We start from the raw sequence: 27093 nt of genomic DNA, 5'->3' as shown, positions 1-27093 counted from the left end.
GTGGAGAGCGGCACTATGCATGTGTCAGGCTTAGTGAGATTTCAGAAACCTCCTAAATCATGAATCAACCAACAAACATCGGCAGAAAACGTGGCACAGGATGGCAAAGGAAAGGAGCTGAATGGGAAAAATCATTCTAATCTCATTAGCAAATTATGCCTTAGTCCAGTAATAAGTCAAAAAGCTAAGAGCATTTCGTGAAAGATGATTAACCTTGTGTGTTTTAGGGGTCACTGAAATATGAACTCATTTGTTAAAACTTCGTTGAGAGGAGGAGAGCTGCTGTCATGTTACAAATGGAGTTTTCTTCTACCCACACTTCATAAAGTCCCCCAGACTGCTAACCTGTGCAAACAGAGGTTGACATATGACCTTGGGCCATTCTCTTGAGCAAATAGCTCCCTTTCAATGAGTGAGTGACTGGAGCCATTGTCCACAGTTAGTCCAAAAGAACCTATAGGTCTTGCAAAGAGACCATGCAGCCTCCTCCTGGAGGCAGGCTTTTCTTTTGACCATGGACACAGTAGGAAGAGAATTACAGTTTAGAAACCGCAGCATCTTTGTAATCTAAATGTAAAATTTGAGGGAACCTGTGTTATAGAACACCCCAGAACTGGTTAGAGGAATTAACTGTAGACAGAACTCCCCAAACTGTGCCCATTAGTCCAAAGCCCAATAAGCACCTACTGACATGAGCTCATTTGCAAAGCCAGAGCAGGCAGCTCAGACACCTGTGGCCAAGTACTTGGTTCCTGAGGGATTAAAAGCAGTGAATGCTATGAAGTGGAGGCCTTCTCATTGGCTCACCGTCGGTGTAGCCTTCCTTTGATTTGGTCGTTGAGGGGACCAGCGTGTTTCTTTAGAAAGGGCAAAGTTGTGCTCCCCTGTGTCTGAGTCTAAGGGTAGTTTGGGCATTGCTTTATTGATCAGCATCTTGAACTCCTGCTCAACTAGGATAGAGGCTGGCAGTGAAATGTGAGCTCTAGGGAAACTTTAGTCTTGGTGAGTCTGAGTCCTGGTTCTGTCCTTACTCCTGTGTCACTTCCTTAATCTCTGAGTACTCTTCATTGAAGAATAGGGAGTTGAAAGAGGTGCTAGGGTCTGGTGAAATCCACATAAAAGGCATCGGGGTGATGACTTGACTGCCTCTAAACTGAATATACAAGCAGCAGAGAGAGAGATGCAGGGACTAATCAAAACAAATTCCTAGCAGAGCACACTTGGTTACCTCCTCGAATAAGTCCTATGATTCACGAGGATTAAGAAGAAAACCACTTTGAGTTTTTTCTTTTTTTTTTTCTTTCTGGAAATCTTTCTAAAACATTTTAATCAGAAGCACAGCCAAGGTTAGTTAGGGTGCAGCAAAGATAATTGCATCTTTTTTGGTGGTTGAGGATCTTGTCTTGCCTCCAAGGTCATCACTCAAAAGTTTGCGATGTTCTGTTCCAAAACATTTGCAGTCATTGTGTGCACGTGTGTGTGTGTGTGTGAAAGCAGAATTGGAGAGAGACGAGATAGACAGGGACTGTTGGGCTGGATCTGCAAACCCATAGTTTAGAGTTGACCTCCAAACATAGTCCAGAAATGGCTTAAAGCAGCCAGCTAAGTAGTGACACTACGGAACTCTGTGCCTTGTCGACTCATGGGCTCAGTCGCATGGACATTTCTGTGAATCCAGATGTCATCACCTTGATGGATTGGGTGTGACACACACCAGCTTTGGGGTTGCTAAGGCAAAGCTGTGCTAACAACCCCAGCGTCTGTTTCTGTCATCTGTCACAGTTGTAACCTTTTTTTTGCTCATCCGTAGGATAGTGTATATGTGATGGGGTTGAAGATAATCCACGTGTACTAACCTGCATAAAGAATTGCTTCATTTGCGGAAGCTCTTACTGTTTGTGTTTGTTGTTTTGTTTTGTTTTAAGGTGCTCTTAAGAGAAAGGAAAATTTCGTTTGGACAAAGAAGCAAACTCTATTTTCTAAATCTTGTGAGGGGGTGCCTAATCATGTGGTTCCATGTGGGACCGCAATGACCTTCTAGACCAGAGTTTGAATTCTGGGAAAAAAAACAAAAACAAAAACCACCTGCTCCTGTTTCATTTGGTGAAGGCTTTGTCAAAAACCATGCTTGAAGGAGCAAGAGGAGAAAGGTAGCTGGAGGGAAGATGGGGAGTCCCAGCTGCTGATGGAGATAGCCGGTGTGCGAGGTGGGAGGCCCAGGACCTGGCTTCACCTCCCTCCTGGCGGACTCTACCATGGCTCATACAAGGGAAAAATGGAAAAAAAGAACTCAAGGCAACCTGCACAGCCCATGTGATCCCAATCCAAACACCCATGTTTCCATGCCCACATCCATGCCTACACAGCTGCTCAGAGCTGAAGCCAGCTTCCTTCTGGTGGCACATCTGGCCTGACAGCTGGCTGGCCAGGGCCTGTGATGGGTGGAGGAACTAGCAAAATGAGGGGTGCAATCCTTAGCTGCCTCCTTTGCTAGTTTCCTATTGTCTGAAACATCTCTGTTTGCCCAGCAGGGAGTAGCCCTGGAAACTTTTTAAAACGTTGCCACATTCCAGCTCCCCAGCTGCCTTCCTAGGGAAGGAGAGGATGGGGCAGACTGGGAGCCTGGCAGGCCAGCAGGGGGTCATTTGTTTGAGAAATGGTACAATCAGTGTCATAAGCAGAGCTGGTCTCACTGCCATCTTTGGGAATAGAAGAGGCAGGTAAGATGAGTTTTTAAACAGCGGCAGTACCTCTGGGCTACTTGGCCAGGGTGCTTGGCAACAACAAGAAAGAGCAAATCAGGAGATGTTTCACAGTGTGTGTCACCAAGGCTTGAAAGCTTGGCTTGGTTTGGATTTGGTTTTAGATGGGCATATTAGCTAGCTGGCAGAAGGCATCTGACGCAGATATTAAAAACCCAAGTCTTGCAGGCAGATAGACAGACCTCTGAGCTCATTCCTCTTCCAGTGGCCTGTATCTGGGCAAGCAATGCTCTTGCCCCCTGCTAGCCTGATTGCAAAGACGGGCTCTCCTGCCAATGTGCACAACACTTTGTACAGGGAAAAGAAGCAGGATGATAAAAAAATCGTCATCTTTTCACCAGAGTGCAGAGCAGTGAGCAACAGTTCATGAATTGTTTGGCAATAGTAATGGTTTTCTTATCTTCAAAATGAGCTAAAATAGGGAGCAGTGAGATGATACACCTGTAGTGCAGGACACCATGCCAACTGCCTGTACATTGTCAGGAGTCTGGGCGTGAGCTTACTGTGGCCGGCTAAGGCCTCACCCCGTGGCCAGCCCGCAGGGCTCCAGGGGTCCTGCCTAGAGCGGCTGTGTGATGGCAGGAAAGATACACTCTGCCATGCTTGCTCGTGTGTCAAATGGGCTGATCAGTGCACACATCGCAGGGAATTGTGGGAGCTGCATGGGAGTGCTGCAGTCAGGCTCACAGCCAGGCACAGAATGGGTGCTCCATCAGTTCTGCTGCAGCTAAGCCCCTGACACCCCCTAGATTTTCCCCTTCCCTGTCGACTCCGGGAGGTGATCGAGGACAAGTTCATGCAGAGAAACACCTGGCATTAAGGATGTCTACCGCAAACCCTCATGCAGCACCTGCGGGTGCTCAGATAGCAGGTGCTTTGTTCATGAGGCTTCCCAAGGGTGCCCTTAGTACAGGAAATCAGTGAGTGTGGGCACCCCTGCCAGGAGCGGTGGTACTCTCTCCACGGTCACAGACACTCGCTCTTTGGGGCAGAAGCCTGGCATAATCTGTGCCCTCACACCACCGACTGGCACCGACACTGAAAAACTGCTGTGGATGTTCAGAAGAGACCTCCTAACTCCAGGTCCCACCAGCAGCACCCCTTCCCACAGCCCGCAGGCATCTAGGTTGACGTATTTACTTATGACCTTTTGCATCTCGCTTCGGCCAGCCCCAGGACCAGTTGGGAGACCCCCTCACAGATCAACTCTGTGTTCCCTTCCAGACCTCCAGACCGTTCTCAGGAAGTCACTTTAATGCAAATGTGTGTGAGCTGAACCCAAAGATGCGAGATGTCAAAAAAGTCACTCGCTTTCAAAGAAAGTTCGGTGCAGGGGAAAATTAGCGGGAAATTGCCAATGTTGAATTTTTTTCAAAGCTGAGTGCTTAAACTAGATGTCAGTGGTTCCACTCTGGCTCCCAGAGAACCCAGGGCCTGATCCCCTCGCCTGTGCGGGTGCTTTCTGATTGTGCCAGTGTCCAGCCGGACTTAGCCCCATGAAGGACAACTCCGGATGCTACGACCGCCACATCGGGGTGGACTGCTCAGATGGCTTCAACGGCGGATGCGAGCAGCTGTGTCTCCAGCAGATGGCTCCCTTCCCGGACGACCCCACCTTGTACAACATCCTCATGTTCTGCGGGTGAGTGCGGGTGGGGAGGCTTGCCAGGAAGCTGCACCCGGGAGTCTGGGAGTGGGTGAGGCACCTCAGGCCGGCACTGAGGAAGGAGCCGGTAGCAGGGGTCAAGGGGTGCTTTTAAAGTCCCGCCTTGGAGGACGGTTCAGGTATGTCCAGTCCAACAACGTGGATGGGAATTTGAGCCTGGGAGATTAAAGAGGAAATCTTCCAGAAGTCACAGAGGGGCCGCTCTGGCAGTTGAGTTGCTGCCTACTATGCTGTAGGAAGCTGGGAAACCTGGAGAGATGATGGCTAAAGTGCTTTAGGTCAGACCCAAGACAGAGTTCCAGGCTGCTGGCTGCAATCTGGCCAAGCCCTGGCTGTTGAAGCCATGGGGAGTGAGGCATCAGATGGAGCGTGTGCCCTCTCTTCTTCTTTCTCCTCCTCCTCCTTCTTCTGTACATTTCAAATAAATCAACATATTTGCAAAGATCTCACAGAAAATGCATATTAGGAAAAACACTTGTGCACGGATTTCCAAAATCGTTTGTCCTAAAACAAACTTACCTTTTCGATTCTGCTTTCCATGAATTTTTTTTGAAGTGTTCTCATTCTTGCCAAGGGAAATTAGCCACATGTTTTACTGAAATGATTGTCTGCTTACACCAGAACAATCCAAGGTGTGCGTTGTGAAGCTGTTAATATGTTAAGTAGGTGTTTTGTGATGAGAGTCTTATTGCCTGGTCAAAAGTTTGGGGGAGATTCTGTGAACCAAATCAATTTGAAAGGAGGAGGAGTTTTGGGGAAAGTGGAAAGTTCTCTGGATTCTGCTTCCATCCTTCTAGTATTTGGGAGCTCCCGCCAAGCCAGCCCACTCCTCAGTGTGTGGGGCACAGCGACTCCTCCATGTTTGGGCTCTTTGTGGTGGAGCACCTGGGGCAGCTACTTTGTTCCATTGGTTCCCAGATAACTCTGAAGGGAGCAGGGCTGGCTCTGCCACCCCCTGTTATCGATATGGAAAATGAATGCACAGAGACACTCAGGGGCTCCCTCAAGGCCAGAGCATCGGTCAACACAATGATTAGGACTAGAATTCAGGCCCTTGCTGATTTTCAAAATATTGTACTGTTCTCTCACATTTTAAATTTACACCGCTGACTGGAATTATATTTAAACACATTTTCATGCTCTATTTCTGAAGTCACTGAAGCTTGAGTGCCTTCTCCCACACCACAGTTTACTTGTGGGTCTCTTTTACCCCATTCCTCTCTCTCCCTACCTCTCCTCTTCTTGCCAAGAATCAGGAAGGGTGGGCTTCACGTGTCTGCATACCCTGCCACGCTGGCCACTGGACTGCACAGAGGAGGAATCAGAGTTCTTGCCCTCAAGGATCTCATTCTCTAATAGGCCTGCAATGAAAATCAGTGATTCTAGGAGTAAAACCATGTGGATTGTTGCTAAAAGCCAGTGCCTGCTAAATCATCATGAAAAGATTATTTGGTGAAGTTGTAATGCTATTTTATTGCATCTTGTTGGATTGGATTTCTTTGCAATGGAGCAATTTTCATATTTGGATTCTTGTAAAATCCCATTCCATTAATGGAAGCTTGCTCTAAATCTTAATGTTGTCTATAATATTATCATTAGGGCTGACCCACTTCGGGGAATGATGAATTCCGTCAAAGACACACAAGATGATTTATTTAATAAACGTATCTTTGGGCACCCAATTTGTGCAGAGAATTAGTTAGGTGCCTTATAGAGGAAAAATAAAAAGATACCATAGCCGAATCTTCCCTGGCAGGAGTTTCCAGTGGGGCATGGCAAAGAGGCAGGAGAGGTGGGGCTGTGAGGGGAGAAGCTGGCCTGATGCTCGTGGTGGATGGAGCAGGAACCAGCTAACTCCAGCATTCTTCCTAGAGATGATGTGATGGGGCTCCAGGAGGGAGTGAGCCACTGCATCCCCCAGACTTGGGCTGGCGCCCCGGAACCCTCAGTGGCCCCCGAGTCACATGTGCTCTGGGCCAACACAGGACTTGTTTTTCCCTTTCAATCCAAATCCCTAACACTGTATAGATCTTTGATTTGAGGTCCTCCAGGAAGACCAAATCACATGCACCTTCAGTTGAAGGGTTCTGCTCATGCCTGTCCACACAAATGAATCAATGGGGAAATCATCAGCTAAAGGGGCATTGGCATGGGTCTCACCTCTGCTAATAAAAATAGCCGCAATGTGTGAAGACTGCTGGCTCTATATTAGGTGCTGCTTAAACTCATCGTATTCAGTATCTCAAGCTTCTCCATAGCAACTTTCTCCCCCTCCCACACCCCACTCTTGGCCATTTACAGAGGACTATCGACTGGCCCACGACCATCCACAAAAGGCCGGGTCATCGTCAGTACTTCTCATCGCCTCACATTGCTTCTCTTTTCAGTGATCCTTTGTTCTCTGTATGGCATAGACGTCTTCGTTTATTTCAAGTGTGAGTCTAATCCTCAAAATCAATGGAAAATAAAATGATTAGGAATGTATTTTGGTGCAAAAACATTTTTTCTCCATGCACAGTTGTTTCATAATACGCATTTTCCACGAAATCTCTAAAACTGTTCAGCTTTGGATGTTAATAAATGATCTACTTTCATATTGTAAGCATTTCTAAACTTTGAATTCTTTGTATCTCTAATTACAGACTCAGGCTTCATTTTTGATGATAGCAAGCTTTATCAAAGAAACCATCCTTACTTGAGCTTAATATAACTACAAATAATTCATTAATAAGTCAATTAATGGCTTATGGGTTGTTGACCCGTGTTTACCCACATTAGCGTTTCTTTTCCATTAGAGTAACCATACAGGTGTGATGGGGAGGGTGACGAGGCGGCGGCTCCCAGCCAGTGGTGCACCGGGCCCTCATACCTTGTGTCCCAGCATCTATTTAGTTCAGGAAGGCTGCTCTGAATGGAGAGGGAATGTCTATGGGTCGATCTTGTATTTGGACACATTCATACATAACGCAGTCAGGAGATGATAAATCTTTTTAATTTCTTAGTTGACTTGCCACAGGACCAGATTAGAAAGTTATTAATTTCTTAAGCACAGTGTCATTCTTCTCACTGCCTAATTACCTTCCAATCAAATGGAAGGTCTGGCCATATAGAAGGGTCTTCAGAAAAGCATTAGAGTATCTTGCGTTTCAATATGTAGATTTACTTATAAGCTTAGTCTCGATGATTTTTTTTTTTTTGTCCTGGCCTATTTGGGAATACTTTGAAGTTCTATAAAAAGTATCTGCAAAATAAAGATGAACAATTATGTGTGATCACATAGTGGAAGAAGCCTCGATTTGCAGGCTTAGGACACCACGTTATAACCGGGTCAGGGTCAAATAGGAATATTTGTAATCTCTGACCATCCGGCATTCTCTCAGAAGCACTTATTGAGTTGGTTTGTCTGCACAGTCCGCTGAGGACATAGTTTCTGATCTTGACTTCTCCACCACTCCAGGTGTATCGAGGATTACAAGCTGGCTGTGGATGGACGTTCGTGTCAACTCATCACAGAGACGTGCCCAGAGGGAGGTGACTGTGTGGAAAGCAGGGAGCTGCCCATGAACCAGACTCTGTTTGGGGAGATGTTCTTTGGTTACAACAATCATTCCCAGGAGGTGGCTGTTGGACAGGTGCTGAAAGGAACGTTCAGGTAAACTTCATGTGTGTTGAGTTCATTCATGGAGGCTGTTGGGGCATCTGTTTCTTTGAGTTTTCTGCCCAGTATAAAGTTTGTGGGCTTGTCTGTGATCTTCTTCCTTCTCCCATACAGAATCCAACAAGCCTGTATTGTTTCAGTGGCCAGGAAATTTTACCATGCCCAGGTAGCGACCACAAGGTTTTTCCTGGAAGCCAGGAAAGCCAAAGGGAAGAGCAGTGTGTGGGTCAGTCTGGAATGGTGGTGCTCAGAGGCCCAGGGCCCCTGCAACCCTTTCAGATGGATATTCCAAGGCAGCTAGGATTTGCTTCACATCATTCAACTCTGACAACCTGTTGCAGCACACTGAATTCAGATGTGAGAATACTGCTGATGTCTGTTGTCAGACGTTATAAAAACTTGCAAAAATATAAAATAGTGTTATTCCATTTATTTCTCGTAAAGCATGTGACCATTGAATAGGCTTGTTATTGCCATTTTTAAATGAATTAGTAAATTTAAAAATTTTTGTTTTAATTTCTAATATGTCTAATACTGGGTAGATACAATTGGAACTTTAATAAAATTACTCAGTGAAGAGAGTTAGTAGCTCCTGAGAGCAAGATATTCCCATCACTGATTGAAAATATTTCTGGGAGGGTCTTTGAGTCCTGTCTCTGCTCATTTGAATGCACGTTCCTCAGAAGCGATGAGATAATGCTCCCCGGGAGATGATGAGGGTGAGGTCAGTGTTCTGGGAGAAACTAGTGCTTGGTAGCAACACTTAGAAGCAAACTGACGGCGAGTGTCCCTGCCAGTTCTGAGAATCAGTTTATTTTTGTTACAGAAGGGAGACTTCGGCAGTATTTTCTGTGACAGCCTGGGAATTGGTCTATCCAAGATGTGAATGAGATGCTGAGTAATCCTGTGGTGTCTGCAGGCTATAGCTAACAATCATGCAGAGAAGGGATCAGAAAGTGGGGGTTGGAATGGGAGAGTGAGAAGCGATTCTTTGCCCTTTTCAGCTAGCTTGTCTCGTTTCGTCTCCCCCAGCCCTCACCCCATGTACCTCATTCCTGTCATAAGCACTGAGTGTGATTGAGGGAGACTTTTGGCCTAGGAAGAATTTTCACCTGGTAGGTTGAAATGCAGGTGGTCCACCAAGACATAAAGAAGTCATTTGACTATTCATAAGCTATGACTTGCTTTGTTTTTAGGCAAAACAACTTTGCTCGAGGAATAGACCAGCAATTGCCAGACGGCCTCGTGGTGGCCACCGTGCCCTTAGAAAATCAGTGCCTAGAAGAAATCTCAGAGCCCACTCCCGATCCTGACTTCCTCACTGGTGAGTGTATTCCCGCCTTGTTTAACCAGCTGCTTTATGGTTTCATAAAATCAAGAAGTTTTATTCATTTGAAATGCAGAATTACAGAGAAAGAGTAAGAAATAGAGAAAAATGTTCCATCTTCCAGTTTACTCCACAAACAGCTACAAGTGCCAGGTCTGAGCTAGGCTGCAGCCAGGAGCTTCTTCCGCAACTTTGGTTCAAGGGCTCAAGCACTTGGATCATCATCCATTGCATTAGCAGGAAGCTGGATCGGAAGTAGAGCAACTGGGACTTGAACTGACACCCATATGAGATGCAGGCAGCCACTTGACCGACTGCAGAACACTGGCCCCAAAATTAAGACTCTCAACCTTTCTTATTCTGGTTTCTAAGTTGGTGATTTCCTCGATAGACACTAAATGCTTAATTGTAGAACTGAAATGAGATTATTTTTAGTAGAATTCTGTTTTATCATGTCAAATGTTGCTAGTTTCACAAGAATTCTTTTAATAAACCTTATTTTTAAAAGATGTAGTTTATTTTTATTGGAAAGGAAGATTTACAGAGAAAAGGAGAGATAGAGAGAAAGATCTTCCATCTGCTGGTTCACTTCCCAAGCAGCTACAATGGCCAGAGCTGAGCTGATTCGAAGCTAGGATCCAGGAGCTTCTTCCTGGTTTCCTACATGGGTACAGGGTCCCAAAGCTTTGAGTCATCTTCTACTGCTTTCTCAGGCCACAAGCAAGGAGTTAGATGGGAAGTGGAGCAGCCAGGATACAAACTAGCACATGCAAGGCAAGGATTTTAGCCACTAGGCTACCATGCCAGGCCCCACAAGAATTATTTTAAAAGAAAGAGTAAATGTGAATTTAGAGCTCTTAGTGGAGATTATAGGAAGTCACCACTCATAGTGGAGGCAGGGACAAGGTACACTGCTACCTTCATGGTTACTACTGTTGGAGTCCCTGGAAATCATTTATGGAGCACTATAATGGGACAGAAGGGATAGAGTTTGATTGTTGAGTTGATTTGTAGAGTTTGATTTGTATCCCAGTTCTCCGATTTTCTAGCTGTGTGACACCATAGTCTACCTCACAGTTACTCACCTTAAGACGAGATGATAGTGCCTTTCAGTGTCATGAGATATTTGTTTATTTGTTTATGAGAAAGAGAAAGAAGTCTGATCCACAAATGCCCAAGATGGCTTGAGCCAATGCCAAGAACGTGGGACTCCATCCATACCTTCTGCAAAAAGAGGAGCGACCCAGCTCCTGGAGCCTCCAGCTGCTGCCTCTCAGGATCTGTGAGTCAGGAGGCCAGGGCAGGAATCAAAACCAGGCACTCCAGTGCAGGATGCAGCTCTTACCATGAGGTTACATGCCTACCCCTCCAAGTTGTTTGAGCCTATTACATTGCTCCTCTGAGCTCATGGAACAAAGCTGTGGGTGATTGGAAGAGGCAGGAACCCCCGGGTTTTATTTTCAAAGCCAAAGAAGGGGCATCCAGGTGTCTCACACACTCTTCAGAGGCAGCCAAGTGGCATCCCTTGCTGTGAAGGCCAGCTTTGCATTCAGCTCCACTTTAGGCTTAGCTCACTTCTTGTAAGTCCTTTTTCCCTGTCCCATGCCCCTCTTGGTCTGTACTTTCTTCTCTTTTCTCCTTCAGTTTTTGAAAAATTTGTTGATCTGAGGATAGATCTCTTCCAGTTGCCAAGTGATGTTAGCAACCTTAGACCTGAGTAGGGTTCCAAGTCAATCTGAAGCAGCATAGTACAGTGATTAGTGGCTTGGCCTCTCGACCTGAGCAGCCCTTCTCGATTCTTCATTGGCTGTGTGTTCTGGATAAGATACTTCTCTGTGCCTTGGCTATAAAAATGAGTATTGTAATAGTGCCTTCTCATAGGATTGTTATAAGAAATAAATGCATTAATATTTATGAAATTTTAAGAAGAGTTTTTGACACATTGTGATAGCTCAATGTTAAATAACTCAATTCTCCAGGTAGAAAGAAAACAGTATGGAAATCACACAATATTGCCTTTAAGAAGAAAAGGAGCTAGAGAGGAAAAAATTAGATGTATTCCACACTAGGAAATAATAGCTTCAGAATCAATTGCCATGGATAACGACACTCATGGATACACACACACACACACATACATATGAAACAATGAAAGTTCAACCTCTGGGTGTGCTTCCTAAAGCCTGCATTGCTAACATTGGAGATTCTGGTTTCCTTATTTCCATATCACTTCCTGAGACATGTACTACTTACATATGAAATGCCCTGGGAAGAGGACTGGGGTGGCACATGGAGACCAGACAGTTACACACGCAAAACCTCTGCTTGAAGACCCACGAGGATTGCTCTCACATGCCTCCTGAGTCCTTATGGAGAGAGGTTTGAATGCAGCCCCTAGAGGGCATTCTAGATGTGTCAAGAAAGGGGGTGGCTGCATCTGAGAAATATTGGAAGAATACACAGCAAAGTCTTCATCTCTCTCTCATTTTGCCCACAGACACCTGCTGATTGGGCTCATTGGAAAGGAAAGGACCAGACGGGTGTCCAGATGGGATGCTTCCATTTTCCATGGTCCTGAAGCAGTGGAGCCTAACATTTCCCAAAAGGGTGGAGGGAACCTTTCTAACCCAGCTAATTTTCTACCTGGTACTTATTTTTAATCCCTTTTGATTAGGAAATTGTACCAGTCAGATTAAAATCACGTATATTCCTTGGTGCCATCAGGAATTGGACTTGTTTTAAATAAACTTTGGAGTAATCAGAATGAATTAACGGAGAGCTTGAACAAATTTCTTCCATATTAACTTGATATTTTGGGAACATTTTCACTGTATCTTTCCTGAGAGTCACAGAATATGATTTATACATCATTATCTTCATAAACAAATAGGCTTAGAAGACTTTAGAGCTGAAGTGGTTTTCAGAATCCTTTATATCAGCATTTCCAAACCATATTTCCCATGAAAACTTAGACTTCTAATAACACATGGGTTCTGTCTTCTGATATGTTGGAAAACAGCAAGCACCGTGGTCCTGTGAGTTAAGCCACCTCATGTGTATCTTGTATTGAAGTACCTGGGAATGTGTCATGTCTCCACTTCTGACCCAGCTTCCTGCCAGTATGTAACCTAGGAGCAGAAGATTATGGCTTGTGTACTTGAACCCTTGTCACTCACCTGGGAAACTGATGAAGTCCATAACTCACGAACTTAGTTTGCCCCAAGTCTCACTGTTGCAAGTGTTTGGGGAATAAACCAGGGTGGAAGCGCTCTCTCTCTCCTTCTCTCTTCCTCTTTCTTTCTCCTTTTTCCCTTTGACTTTCAAATACATAAATGAATAAATCTTTAAACAACTGGAGTCTTTTCTGCAGGTAATGTTTATTTCCACTTGGCAGACTATCAGTTTGAAGAATTCATTAGAAAATACTGATCTATGTGTCTTATCTTGCTAATGGCTTCACTCTTCATGAAAACAGTAGTTAAATACTCTGAGAATAACAAGCCTTTCTGTGATGTAAGCTGTGCAGAAATAAGCGAAGACCAACCCCATGAGAATGAGAAAAGGGTATTGATTACAAACTGCTCAAGCAAGTGACCTAGCGACCTACACCTATGTTTTGGCAGAGACTCAAAAACATGCAGAAGAGTGGGGAAAGGTTATAGTAGAAAAAGAGAGATGCTTCATAGATTGGAGGCTGTTGGCAAGAGGGAGAGAGAGTGGGAATAGCAAGACATGGGCATCACATCTGTTTGGTGAGGAAGTATGTTTTCTATGGTTGGGCATATGTGGGTAACAGGATTAAAATTAAGGGATCTGTCAGTTTTAAATCATGTTCTGATTGTTTGAGTAAATACTTATGAGGATTTTTTTTTTTACTGTGTTCTTTTTCTGCTGGAGATCATGGTCTGATTGCCGGGAGGCATTTCAAAAAGTTTTTGGAAATAAGCAATTCAAAGATAAGCTTATGGTGGTGTCAAAAATTGAAATACTTTTGAAGATGTCTCATAGTGTGCATTTTTAATAAACTTTTTGAAGATCCCTCATAGAAAACTAAATGATAGGTCCTAGACTGGCTTTCGTGGTTGGTTATTGTAGACAATGGGTTTTTTCCTGAGCTGATTGCCATGGTCATGGGCCAAGGCCCTATTTTTATTCATGAACTGGTCATTGTACATTAATAGGTCAGTCTTTCAATTAAGAAAAAGAGGGAGCCCAGATATTGCCTTAGGAGGTAAAGCATGCTGGCCACATTCATAGGCCTTTTTGGTGCTACAATCACTAAATCTTTGGAAAGATTGAAGACTTTGGGCCCTGGGAACTTTGTCAAATCCATCTTAAGGAAACAGTCTTTTGACTTTGGCATTTTGAGCTAACATAGATCCACCTGGAATCTCAAATAAAGTCACAGGAAAGAAAAAAATGGCTGTCCCCTCCCTTCTCATCTCTTCTTTCTTTTCCTCTCCTGTGTTCCCCCGTTTGCCTCTCTTATTTCCTTCCTTCAAGTTTGCTCAGAAGATCTCTCAGTCATTTTTTCCCCAAGCATAAGCAGGGAAAAAATAATGCTCTTTCTTGAGAAGAGAGTCAGTTATTTTTATTTGAAAAAAGAGTCATTCAGCAGAAATGTGTCCCACAGTAACAGTAAAGGAAAGGAAATAACCAAGCTTGACTGCATGTCAAGAACACACTGAGAAAGTATCCTATGACTCAGCTAGGAAATATACACTGTAAAATACCTTTTGCTTGTTGACCAACAGAAATACTACCTGTAAGTGGCTATAGAATATGTGCTGTCTTATTGTCTGTAGTGCTGCCTACATGCAGTCCAGCGTTATTATTGTCCAGCAGTTGAGTGTTGGAGGCAGCAGTGGGGGTCAATGTGGAGCCCCGTCACTCCAATGCTTACCTCACACCTGGGCTTGTTTCTATAACTTTTCTATCTTTATATAGTTAGGAACGGAAACCTAGGAGATTGTATCCCAAGCACCACTTTAAAACTGTCAAGCAGGGGAGAAGTGAGGGGGAGGAGGATGATGGCGACATTATAGAGGTCACGCCTCTGCAGGATGCTGCTTTCCTCAGAGTGCTGTTCTGCCTGGCTTTCTGTTCTGTTCTCAGAATCCACCTGTAAAGGATGTAGAATCCCATTATCCTCTCTTTTCAAATATGGAAACTGAAACAAGTGATGGATGGTAATCAAAGTTATCCCGTGGGGGAGTGGATCATAGAGTTGCAACGGAAGCAAGAGATCGTCTCAGCTAAACTTCTCACTCCACAAATGAAGCGACAGGGGACCATGAGATCCCCTAACTGGGAAACAGAGAGAGAACGTGGCCTGTGAGAATAAAAATATGTGGGTTGAATGTTGACATTTTCTAAAATTGTCCAGTTTTAAAACTTTAGCCTGTGTATTTCTTGGCTTTTTAAAAAGATTTATTTATTTTTAGTGCAAAGTCAGATATACAGAGAGGAGGAGAGACAGAGAGGAAGATCTTCTGACCAATGGCTCACTGCTCAAGTGGTCGCGATGGCTGAAGCTGAGCCAATCCAAAGCCAGGAGTCAGGAGCTTCTTCTGGATCTCCCATGCTGGTACAGGGTCCCAAGGCTTTGGGCCATCCTCGATTGCTTTTCCAGACAACAGACAGGGAGCGGATAGGAAATGGGACCGCCGGGATTAAAACCGGAGCCCATATGTATGGCGCAGTCAAGGCAAGGACTTTAGCCACGGAGCTGTAGCGCCGGGCTCTGGCCTACATATCACTTATCTGTTTCCTTTTCCACTAGAAAACAACTCACAGAGATCTCTTTTTTTTATGATTAATTGAAACATCTTTTTCTATGGAATTCATTATTTTTTTGCAAATGGGCTTACATAACCAGAGAAAGCCTATTGCATCACACAGAGCTGCACATTACATACACCTGAAGCTTTGAAGCAATGGATTTCTAAGACTAAAATCTTGAATTGTCTGCTTGGAATTTCACTTGTATATTTTTTAAGCTGAATTCCCTAAATGAAGACCATTTAAAAAAAAAGACTGAAAAACTCTTATTTCAGGTAACTTGTCTTTGATTGCCTAAGATAAAATTGAAGCAATTGATTCACCAAGCACCTTTCCTGACCTTTTCCTTTTCACCTTACCAGTAATTATTCCCATATGATTCACACAGAAATGGAAATTTGGTAATTACTCACCAATTTGATCAGGGTTGACAAGTAGCTAATTAATCCTGCCTACTCCTCATCCAGTTTAAGTATTAAATTAGTTGATTTAGCCTGAAGGAAACATGGATCAAAATGGCAGAGTAATTAGCTACACATGTCTTCTCGCCTTTATGTTTGTACATATATTCTGTATGCAGTATATATGTAAATTTGCTATAGATCACTAATTGCCATTACATTTTGTATGTATGTGACATCTATACACATATATATTTGTATGTATTTCTGTAACTTACACATATACCGAAAATAGTGGTAAAGTTAAAATTGTTTTTTCTAAACACGGTGTTTTTTATTTCCTGTGGCCTAATTATTTTATTTCTCCAACATTTTGTATTTGCATGAATGGCTCCTTCGCAAAGGTACTCAAGGAAGAGACTCTCATTGAAATTTTCTGCTAGAGCCTCAAGGATATGTGTCTTGCGTGACCTTGGGACTTGTTTCTCAGGTCTCTGTCTTCTCCTCAGTGAAAAGGGGTCCAAAGTGCCTGTCACTGCGCCTGGCATGTGAATAACACTTGACATTTGCCATCCCTGCCTAGTAATGATTTAGTCATCCTGACATTGTCCTTTTTGGTAGAGAAGAAATAAGTATTATCAGCTTTAGAGTAATTAAACCTTAAATACTGAACACAAATCAGTTAAATGAGACAGAAAAATCAATGTTATCAGGCATGTGAGCTGAGTCAATTACTGAAACCATTAAAGACTAAAACATCTGTGTGTTACAGTAAAGCCCACACTTTAATATAATCTATTAAGAGGATATTAGAGTAAAGTGACTAAGAACCCTGACCTGGACCTTAGGCATACGTGGCACCTCTTCTCAGCTTATTTGGCACCTTAGGCATTTTAAATATATCTTCTTTTAGAGTCAGTTTCTTCAGTTATAAAATGCAAACAATAGCACCTATCTCACAAGGATTAGATGGTTTAACATACAAAAAGGGCTTGTACAGAACAAGAGCTCAGTGAACTGAAGCAGCTGCGACCATGAGTCTAAGATTTGTCTTTGTTCCAGACAGCCTTGGTATCGTCTCACAACTACAACCCCTTACCTGGTTGAGTTGGCTCACAGTTTTGAACTTGAACCTTGTACATGAAATGCACACACCAAACCTGCATCTCCTGTCTCCCCAGGCATGGTGAACTTCAGTGAAGTGTCTGGATATCCGGTGCTGCAACATTGGAAGGTCCGGTCTGTGATGTATCACATCAAACTCAACCAAGTGGCCATCTCCCAGGGTGAGCTCTGAAGCAAGGCCTCCCAACTCCGCTCAGCTTGGAGTTTCCCAAGGAAACAAGCCTGTAGTCCCAGCTTAACATGAACACAGGACCAGTTAGATTTGTCCTTAAGAGGCCCATGACTGGAATTGGGTTCCTTCCTATCTTTAGACTGAACTTCAGGTTTTATCTTGGACTCTAGAAGAGACTGAAAAAGCAAGGCTGGAACCCAAGAAAGTATCATTTTTCATGGGGTCACCAGTGTAGGAGAGAAGATATGCGAAAACAGACTTCTCACTATTGACAGAATACAACATTCTACGTGTAAATAGCACAATTTTAAAATTTCAAATAATAAAAATAAGGGAAAGAAGGCAAGTGAAGAGAGAAAGAAATAGAAAACAGCTTACAATTTTAACATCAATCAAATGACATAGAGAGATAGCTAAACAGATATTTTAATGTATATCTAGAAAGGTTCTGGGTAGTGAGCACTAAGCCTACCTACAGCCTTAGGGTCCGTAATAGGGAGAGAGCTGTGAGGCTAATGGGAAGATGAAGGTTAGAGGATAAATATTGGGCTATGATGAAAAGTAAGATGTATGCTCACAAGAGGACCACTTTTTGAATAGAGAAAAATGACACATTAAGGAAATAAGACATAAATATCCCAGAAATTCACTTTATAAACACGAAGGAGTTCTTATTAATAAGGATGGGGGCTAGAGGAGTTACTGAAGGTAACTCCTGGTGCAGAACACCGGGAAAGCATTAAGGTGTATTTTATTCCAGTCTGTCAGCAGACTCAGTGTACCCAACACAAGTGCTGTGCCAAGACAGATTCACCAATCAGGTGTCCTCATTGCCAAATGCCCAGAATCACACACTGATCTCAAATGCTGTACATCTTGGTGCTCAACTTCTTATGCTGGATCTAGCCCCCACTCGCTGTGACAGGATCCAAGCATATGCAAAGGAGAGCTGTGTAAGCCTGTCTAAACACAGAAGGGTTGTATTTGGAAAAGGTACCACCTGCCATGTTTCCCACAAGTGGGATTCTCTTAAAGAAAGTCACCAAATTCAACAAGATTTCCTGGCAGGGAAGAGAGGGGAGGCAGTCACGTTCTCCCATTTGTCATTTCTCGCTCCTTTTACTTTTGACTTTCTGAAATGACATACAAGGAGTGCATCCTTTAATTTCCTTACCCATTTCCATACCTGAAGGTGTATTTTGCACATATTTTGGTCACATTTCATGTCATGACCTTGTACATACACACACTCCCACACAAATGCAACAGAAGTTTCCTGAAGCTGTGAAATGTTCTCTGCTGGTGTTTGCATCTCTGTTTTTAGATTGTGCTATTTGTTCTTTTGTTTCCTGAACACTATTCTTAGAACTCACTAAATTGATTTAAAGTTATGAGCTGTGATTTGCACGAAAAATGACGTAAGGGGCAGAAAGTGAAGAGAGTGGAGATTCAGCAATGTTTTGCTTAACTTGAATAGAGAGAACAGTCAACTGGCTTCAAAGATATCCACTTAGGGGCTGAAACATCAGATTTCGCTGAATGGGAACTGCACCTGATCATTCTAACCAGTCCTTTAATACCACTTGGAGCCACACAGGCATTTCCACAACTGGGGCTATGTCGCTTGGGAATCCATGTCCCCAGAGCATGAGTCCTCATTTCTACTCTCGGTTGATCTTTCTCCATAGCCCTCAACAATGCTCTCCACTCCCTGGATGGGGCTACATCGCGTGCTGATTTTGTGGCTCTGTTGGACCAGTTTGGCAATCATTACATCCAGGAAGCCATCTACGGCTTTGAGGAGTCCTGTTCCATCTGGTATCCAAACAAACAAGTCCAGCGACGACTCTGGCTGGAATATGAAGACATCAGTAAAGGTGCGTGGCGTACTCATCAGCCCACATCAAATGCCGGCTGCCCACTAGCAATCCACAGAAGCATACTTGGAGGCGGGGGCAGAGAGAGAAAGAGAGAAAGACGAGAAGAGAAGAGAGAGAGAAAAGACAGAGAGAGAGAAAGAGAGAGAGCTGATTCCTGTTTGCGCTAAATCTTCTCTATCAGTGTTTAAAATGTCCAACATTTAGTTGCATAAACCAAATCTCAGAATGAGGCTGTTGTGGAGGATAGAGTCAGCACGGTCGGACCACTATGCCAGGTACAGAGAGAGACCATTCTAAAGGATTTACCAGTCACCATCCAGTCTGCTGCCATACTGAAGGTGAAGTATTAGAATGCTGTAGGGAGCAGGAGAGAGGGAGACATGTTTCAGCCTCTCCCTCTGTTTTCTGCCTGCTGCTACCACAACACACTGCCTGGCAACCTCTCACACGGGTGGTCTGGTAAGCCACTGCTCATATCACCCAACCTAAGTTTACATTCATTTTTTTCCTACTCTATTTGTGTTATGAGAGTCCTCAATGCCCATGTGTTTATAAATCTGACAGTCTTATAAAGAAATTCTTGTTTCCTACCAGAAAAGCAAATTAGTATTCAGCCCAATTCAAAGAAATGGTAATTTCAAAAACTTCTAAATTCCCCTTCTGGAAGAGTGGAAATCCTGGCCAATCTTGATCAGCAAGACTGACAAGTTGCCATTCACAACTTTCTCACAAGTGTATCCATCGCAGTGTGGCCAAGCTGTGAGTTTTTGTGTTTCTAAGGGGCAAGTGAAACATTAGCACCTTGAAACTGGAGATTCAATGATCAAGAATCCCTCTGAACTGGGGGCCTCCATTGCCAGCAGGGCTGGCACCATGGTTGTGCCCTGTGATTGAAATGTCTTGGGTCTCTGAGCTCCATGCATGTTGCTCAAGAGGTAGCAGTGGCATGCTAGCCTGTCTTTGGGCTAGACAATCTCTTCCTTAAGAAGCCAGGCATCTGTGTCTAGACCATTGATGCTGTAGGAGTTTCCTCCCAAAGCCTTGAGTTCTTTGAACTCAGATCAAACTACAGGCTTTTGATAGCCCTTTAAACTTCAGATGCTTTGTGTTATTCTGATTTCATTTTTTTTCCCCACAAAGCAGTGTTAATGCCAGGAAATTTTGATAAGATGTTTCCATGCCAGAGCTGGAGGACAGAGCCAGAGGACTGAGTCCTCCTCTCTCTCTGCCAGTGGCTCAAAGAACATGAGAGCCAGCGTTCTGGAATTGATGAATCTGGCTTTACTCAGAGGTTCTACACTCTGGCTGTATCTTAAACATCTGGATCAACACTCTCCTATCTTAAACATCACAGTGTCACCAAGTCCAGGAGGGAAGTTACTCATGGCCTTGGAATTAGGGCCTGTATCTCTTGATCCCAAGCCATGCTTGCCATTTATGAACTAGTTTCCCATAGGAGAACCACTGAATTTATTTCTAGAAAGCATCAGCTATACACTCCTTTGCCTATAATTCACCTTAAACATTGTTGAGACCTTTTTATGTGTCCACTTTGTTCTTCAGGTGTCTCTACTACCATCACTTGCCCCAACCTCTAAATTCTTGTAGTCTTTGCCATTTGGCCTGCTCCTGAATTTAAATATATATTTTAAAAGCACTCATTTTATTTGTTTCAAAAGCAGAGTGACGGGGGGGGGAAGGGAGAAAGAAAGAGAGAGAGAGAGAGAGAGAGAGAGAGAGAGAGAGAGAGAGAGAGAGAGGAGAGAGGAGAGAGAAAGAGAATAGATTTATTGGTTTGCTCCCCTTATGTCCACAACAGCTGTGCTGGGCCTAGGTAGACTGAAAATAGAAACCTAGAATGCCTAGTCTCTCACATGGGTATCGGGGACCCAAATATTTGAGCCGCCCTCCTCTGCTTTCCCAGTTGCATTAGCAAGGAGCTGGGGTGGAAACAGAATAGCTGGAATTTGAACTAGCAGTCCTATATAGGTACTGGCGTCCAAGTTGGCAGCTTAATTTTGTGCTACGACATTGGCCCCATATTTAAAATCATTTTCCTCCCCCTGGTCACCCTCCACATGAGCATGCTACTAAGAACTTTAAGTACAGAAGACAAAGAGAGATGTTCTTTGCGTATTTTAGCTGTCCAGCAACAATGGACTTAGTTCACTCTAGTGAACAATGGTCAATAGCCAAAATTTATTAACAGCATCCGACTTTTAAAGATTGAGGGTCATGTAGGCAGGAAGGAGGGGCTGAAACAAGATGTGGTTTACATGCAGGCATGCAAAAGAGGAGGGAGGGAGGGTCCATCAGTAACCAATATGTTCTTCTACCAGGCACCTCTCTCTGATCTGCAATCTAGACTTGAAGAGTAGGGAGAACCTGATCTGTATATTTCCATATCAATTGCTCCCGGAGTGTTCTCAACAGGATTTCAGCTAGCTATGGCTTCCCGTTGTCCTCTTAATCAAGTGTCTGCCTACAAGTAGGCACCCTCAGAGGTATGGCACAGAGTGCAAGTCCAGACAAGAGGGGACAGGTGGGTTGAAGGGGATATCTCCGCCATGACTTGCAGGGGGCACCTTTGCAGACTCAGGTACTTTGATGATGTGTTCTTGTCTGCTAAAATGCACAAAATCTGTCAAATAAATTCATGTATCCATGTTACCTAAAATCACATTGGGATTGAATAAGAAAGGAATTTTATCAGAGTGGAATGAAACGCGAGGCCCCCCGGGCTGGTCATCTAGGGTCAGCAGGCAAATTTGCTTCACTCGGTGGCTTATTTAGAGTGCACCTGTAAGGTTCTTACATGTGCCCCATCTCTGAGGGTTATGGACCCTAAGGAAATATCTCTCCATGTGGGAAACACTCTCAGGTGAGTCATCTGAGTGTGAGATTCCTCTTTTTTCTGCAAAATCACTGTATTTGCCAGAGCAAATACTACGCCTTGTCTGACACAGCCAGGCATACGGTGAACAACTAACACTGGGATGGTTGCTTGCTGCTGTTGCTGCTGGTGCTGCTGGTGCTGATGGTAGGATGATGGTAGTGGTGACAAAATCTCTTCTGGTTCTGTGACTTCGTTGTGGTTTTTCTTGCAGATGTGTAGCATATTTTAGCTGTGCCTGACAGATGAAAATTCAGACAGGTGTTTTGGGACAAATTCTTAGCAGGGAGCCTCCCATTCTGCAGGCACCCATTTGTCGTATTGCACTGTGCAGTTGTTCGAACCAGCCTTTAAGTTCGCCTATCCCTCGAGAAGTCTGATGCAACCCCAAGCAGAACACACTTCCATTTCCAATTGTCTAACATTAGCCCATAGTTTCTTGCTTTTTAAATTTTTTTTAAAATAAAGACTACTAGAAATAGAGCTTCCCAACCTCTCCTGTACCCATATCTAAACCCCACTGCTTTTGTCTCCATGGCTAAGCAACCATCATGGGCCTTCTACTCTTTTTTTCTTAAGATTTATTCATTTTTATTGGAAAGGTAGATATACAGAGAAAAGGAGAGACAGAGAGAAAGGTCTTCCATCTGCTGGCTCGTGCCCCAAGTGGCCAGGACGGCTGTAGCTGAGTCCTCGTTAGTATTTTTCTCTGTTGCCCACACCCACTAAGACAATTCTCAGCAGTTGTCTCCTGCACATTTCTTCAGGGCTGTGTGACTTCAGAGGTATCAGCTGTTATAAAAACCATTGCAGTAGCTTCCTTGTGCATCTCCTTTGCTCCCTTTTCCTGCCAACCTGCTCCATTCTATCATTCACCATCTGCTATCTTTTTAAAATGCAATTTAATCGCATCGCTCCCCAGCGTGACGCATTCACTAATCCCTCATTGCTTTCTCAGCACTAGTGGTGAGACTTGACTCCCTACAATAGTTTCCTATTTCTGTTGTAACAAATTATCACAAATTTGGTGGCTTCAAACTATGAAGATTGAATTTCTTACAGTTCTGGAATCCAAAAATCAAAAATTGCTTGCACTAGGTGAGAGTCAGGAGGGCTGGATCTTTCTAGAAACTCCTGCCCTTTCTGGCTGCAGAGGCTGGTTGCAGTCATTTGCTTGTTGACTTTCTCCTGTCCTCAAAGAACATCACTACAACCCTGAGTCACATGGCCTTCCCTGTGACTCTGACCTTGACCCCTGCACCCCTTCTTGGAAGGACTCCTTTGATGACTTTAGACAAGATAATCCAGGAAAGCCTCCGCATCATGAAAGTAACAACTTAATCTCATCTAAAGGACGTCTTGTATCATCCGCAGGTAGATTTACAGGTCCTCAAGGTGAGGACTTTGCGTACCCATCCCCTAGCCTCTCCAGCTGCTGTGTCACTGACCAGGGTCACTTACCACCCAGCCTTGTCATTTGTCCCATACAGGTGAGGACTGCAGAGACTTTGCCGTGGTCCCAGTCCAAAGACTCAGGCATGCTCTCTAAAATCCCCTCGCAGGTGTCACTCAGAAAGTGTCTCTTGGCTCTCTTTATTTATCCCCGCTTAAAATTGTCTATTTTTCCTGGGCCCGGCATGATAGCATAGCAGCTAAAGTCTTTGCCTTGAATATGCCAGGATCCCATATCGGCACCTGTTCTAATCCCAGCAGCTTCACTTCCCATCCAGCTCCCTACTTGTGGCCTGGGAAAGCAGTCAAACACAGCCCAATGCCTTGGGACCCTGCACCTGTGTAGAAGACCTGGAAGAGGTTCCTGGCTCCTGGCTTCGTATTGGCTCAACTTCAGCTGTTGCGGCCACTTGGGTGGTGAACCATTGGAAGGAAGCTCTTCCCCTCTGTCTCTCCTCCTCTCTGTATATCTGCCTTTTCAATAAAAATAAATAAACCTTAAAAAAAAACTGCCTGTTTTCTTCATTTCCTGCTCTTTATGCCTGGCCCAGTGTCAGAGCTCAATTTGGTTCCAGAATTCAGGTTGCCCATGTTTCCAAGGGAGCACTGAGATCCTTGCGCCAAGGCCTGCATCCTCCTCCTAGCTAAGCTTGTCCTGCCTCCTACCACCATTCTACTGTCCCTTCCTTCCTGAACTGCAAGAGCTGCAGAAACATCACCACTTCCACAAAGCCTTCCTGCTGCAGGAACTCTGGCTGCAGGCGGAGTTCTGGGAGGCGAAGCTCGTCCAGCTTCTTCTGCGCCGCCTCACACAGCTCTTGGCACATCCCCTCGTGCCGTGATTCCCAACATCGTTGTCTTCTATAAGAATGTCCTTGATAGCGTATCATGTCTCTCTTTCTACCTTAGAAAGTTTATTTCTTTTAAATAGTCAAAATTCACCAAATGGAATACAATGGAACATGAATCTTCTTCCCGCTCTTGCTTCCCAAAAAATCCCATCCCACTGCTCCGAGGCAATCAGACGCTGTTTTAGGGGTAATTTTACACCTCATTTCATTGTCTACCCTTCCACAGATGTTCTCTTTCTAGCCATTCTGCAGTGAACAAAGCACGTTGTAAAACAACGAGTATGGTCTTTATAAACAATCTCTTATCTTGTCTCTCAAAAGGTACTTTACATAAATCATAGAAACTAGAATTACAATGTAATTTTGTTTTGGTGCAAAAAATGTTGAGATGCATATATATATCTTTAAATACATGTTTTTAGTTAACTTTTTTGAAGAAGACTTGCTATCTACATTACTGTATTGTTAATTTCTTTCTATGGCACACTTGGAAGTCCCCTTGTATATGTATATCTGTGTGTATTAACACAGAAACATTGTATATATTTGGAACTATGTCTAGATAATTTCGAAATAACCACCTTTGTACATAACACCAATCTATCTGTTTGCTTCAAGATTAAAGATATGGATGAAAGATCTTTGTTTTTTGTAGGAAAAACTTCCATATTAGTTTTCCTGTAACAAACATATGCCACCTTTATAATAAAACCCTTTTATTTTAAATTTTTTTTTTTAAATTGAGAGAGAGAGAGAAACTAATTCCTATCTCCTGGCTTACTCCCCAGATGCCCACAATGCCTGAGACTGGATGGGCTAAACTCAGAGGCAAGAATGCAACTGAGGTTTCACATTTGATGACAAAAACCTGGCCATCTGAGCCCTCAGTGCTGCCTCCCGGGGTCTGTAGTGGCACAAATCTTGATTCAGGGCCCTGAGAAAAGCAAATGAGGTACCCTGATGAGGAATATGAACATCTTGCTGCTAGGCCAAATGTCCACTGCCTATAACAAAATTCATTTTAAAAGTTGAAAAATTTATTCTGTAAAGTTCGTGTTATCTTGAGGGAAGACTTCTAGAATTAACTGGAACAGACAAAACACACAATTATATGTACAGAAAGCTGACTTTCGACAGAAGCCAGGAAGGAAATACGAAACAGCATGACTGTGTCTTCTTAGCCTTTCATCCTTGACACAGTTCTTGGAGTATAATTAGCATCTGCAGCTTGTTGAGGGAATAAATCCTTTATCTCTTCCTCAGAACAAACCAGTGAGGAGCTCTAAGCCTGCGTCTTTTAGAGAAGTGACCACAAAAAAGTGAACCCTCTTCAGAAAGGAACTTTAAGGAATTTAATTTTAATCCTCTACACAACACACTAAGCACAGCATCTTTTTTTCTTTCTTCTATTTTTAATACTCCATTCAGGAGTGGATTTCCTCTGGTCTTTCTTCCCATCCTTTTCCAATATCTCTTTCATTGTTACTTTATATTGACCTTAGCTATGCCTTTTTTCAATGCTTTGGGTGCATATCATAGGGGTCATCTGGCTGTTCCATTCAGCATAGGCAACTTTTCCTTTTCAGTGCACCTTCCATTCTGTAATACACATCTTTTTTTTTTCTAATTAGTTGCTCCCTTCTCATTGGAAAATCTGAAAAGAATGACTTTATCTTCCTCACAGACACAGGCTGAGAGCTATCTCTTTAAAGTGACCTATAACTCCAAAGAGGTGTAAATCAGATTAGAGCCAGGCAAAGGAGTCAACCTCCAGCACAGCACAGGAGGCGCTTTGTTCCCACCAGCCCAACCTGCCTCTGCGTGGATATACCTGTGATAGACTCGACTGGTCCACTCCCAGGAGAGAGGCCAGACTTCTGCCGTGGCTCCGCCAAAGCCCATCAGCCTTCGGACTGGCAGCAGGAGCTGCTGGTCAGCAGGGACCTGATCTTGCACATGCAAAGCTGGTGCTGTTCTTAGACCAATCTGCACAACTGTGGCATAAGGAGGTATACACGTCAGTTAAGGACACAGAAAAGTCCAGTGACGAGTGATACCTTAGATTACTATAATGCTTTGTTTTACAACTCCAGGATTACAAACCAGCTCAGAGGATACTTCCACAAACATGTATAAGAGTATTGGCACTTAAGTAGCAAAGTAATTATGGAATCAAGGTATTTTCTCTCAAAGATTAGCTAATTCATTCAACAAATGCTTGCTGAAGGCCTACTCTGTGCACTTGTCTTTAGTGAGCAGGAAATTTAGAGAATTCAGCTATTCTACAGCCCATGGCGGACAGGCCTAAGACAGTGCTGCCAAGGCTAAGCCCTGTGGGGTCATAGAGCCACTGAACGAGGTCTTGAGCTTTTCCAAACATATGTGTGAGGACTTATTTTGAGTTTCTGCATCCCTAGACCCTGATTCAATGAGTCCAGAGTAAATTAGCTAAGGTTGAAGGAGGATGACTCTGAGAATAATGTCACCAAGCAGCTGTTACTGTTTGAGCACTTACTTTAGGTAGTCAAGTTGCTAAGCATGTTGCCTCATTTCTCATTTAATCCTGAACCATATGTATCACTTAAGTCTTACCATCCCCATTTTGCAGATGAGAAATGAAGTCTCGGAGTGATTATGTAACTTACAAATAGTCTCAGAACAAATAAGTAGCAGAGACAAGTTCCAAAGGATGCCTTCACCTAGTGAATGATACTGGGAAAGACGCCATGCCGTGCTGCCTGCCACTATAGTCAGGGGGAGACGAGGTGGGATCCAGGAAAGCCAGGACCCTTCCCTAAGGTAAACCATGTGGTCAGATGTTAACCCTGGTTAGGCTCCATGGAGGATCCACTGTCATTCATCTGGAGTTTTATGGATTTTTTTTTTAACTCAAGAAGCAAAGCCAGAAACAATTAAGGTGAAAGATCTGACAGAAAGAGCTCCCGTTGGTTTATTCCTCAAATACTTGCAACCACTGGGGAACCCACTCCGTGTTTGCCATGTGGCTGTCAGCAGGGTGTGCGTTAGCAGAGCTCTTGAATAGACAGCAGAGCCAGGATTCAAACTCAGGCACTCTGTGAGATGCAGGCCCCCCAATCAGTGCCTTAACCGCTACACCAAATGCC

General features: G+C 43.8%; 1 protein-coding gene across 1 annotated transcript in view; it reads left to right on the top strand.

The window, feature by feature from the left end:
- Positions 1-27093, top strand: part of ASTN1 (astrotactin 1) — a 303431-nt gene that overhangs the window by 211078 nt on the left and 65260 nt on the right. The window contains exons 12-16 of the mRNA XM_004596275.2: positions 4238-4404; positions 7886-8080; positions 9283-9410; positions 16777-16881; positions 18581-18769. Coding sequence (XP_004596332.2) covers positions 4238-4404; positions 7886-8080; positions 9283-9410; positions 16777-16881; positions 18581-18769 — 784 coding nt within the window. The remainder of the gene's footprint in view (positions 1-4237; positions 4405-7885; positions 8081-9282; positions 9411-16776; positions 16882-18580; positions 18770-27093) is intronic.

Source organism: Ochotona princeps, chromosome 2 (assembly GCF_030435755.1).
Source record: "Ochotona princeps isolate mOchPri1 chromosome 2, mOchPri1.hap1, whole genome shotgun sequence".
NCBI classification, from domain to species: domain Eukaryota; kingdom Metazoa; phylum Chordata; class Mammalia; order Lagomorpha; family Ochotonidae; genus Ochotona; species Ochotona princeps.
The sequence above is the reverse complement of the archived record's forward strand: the minus strand, read 5'-3'. Positions and strand labels throughout refer to the sequence as shown.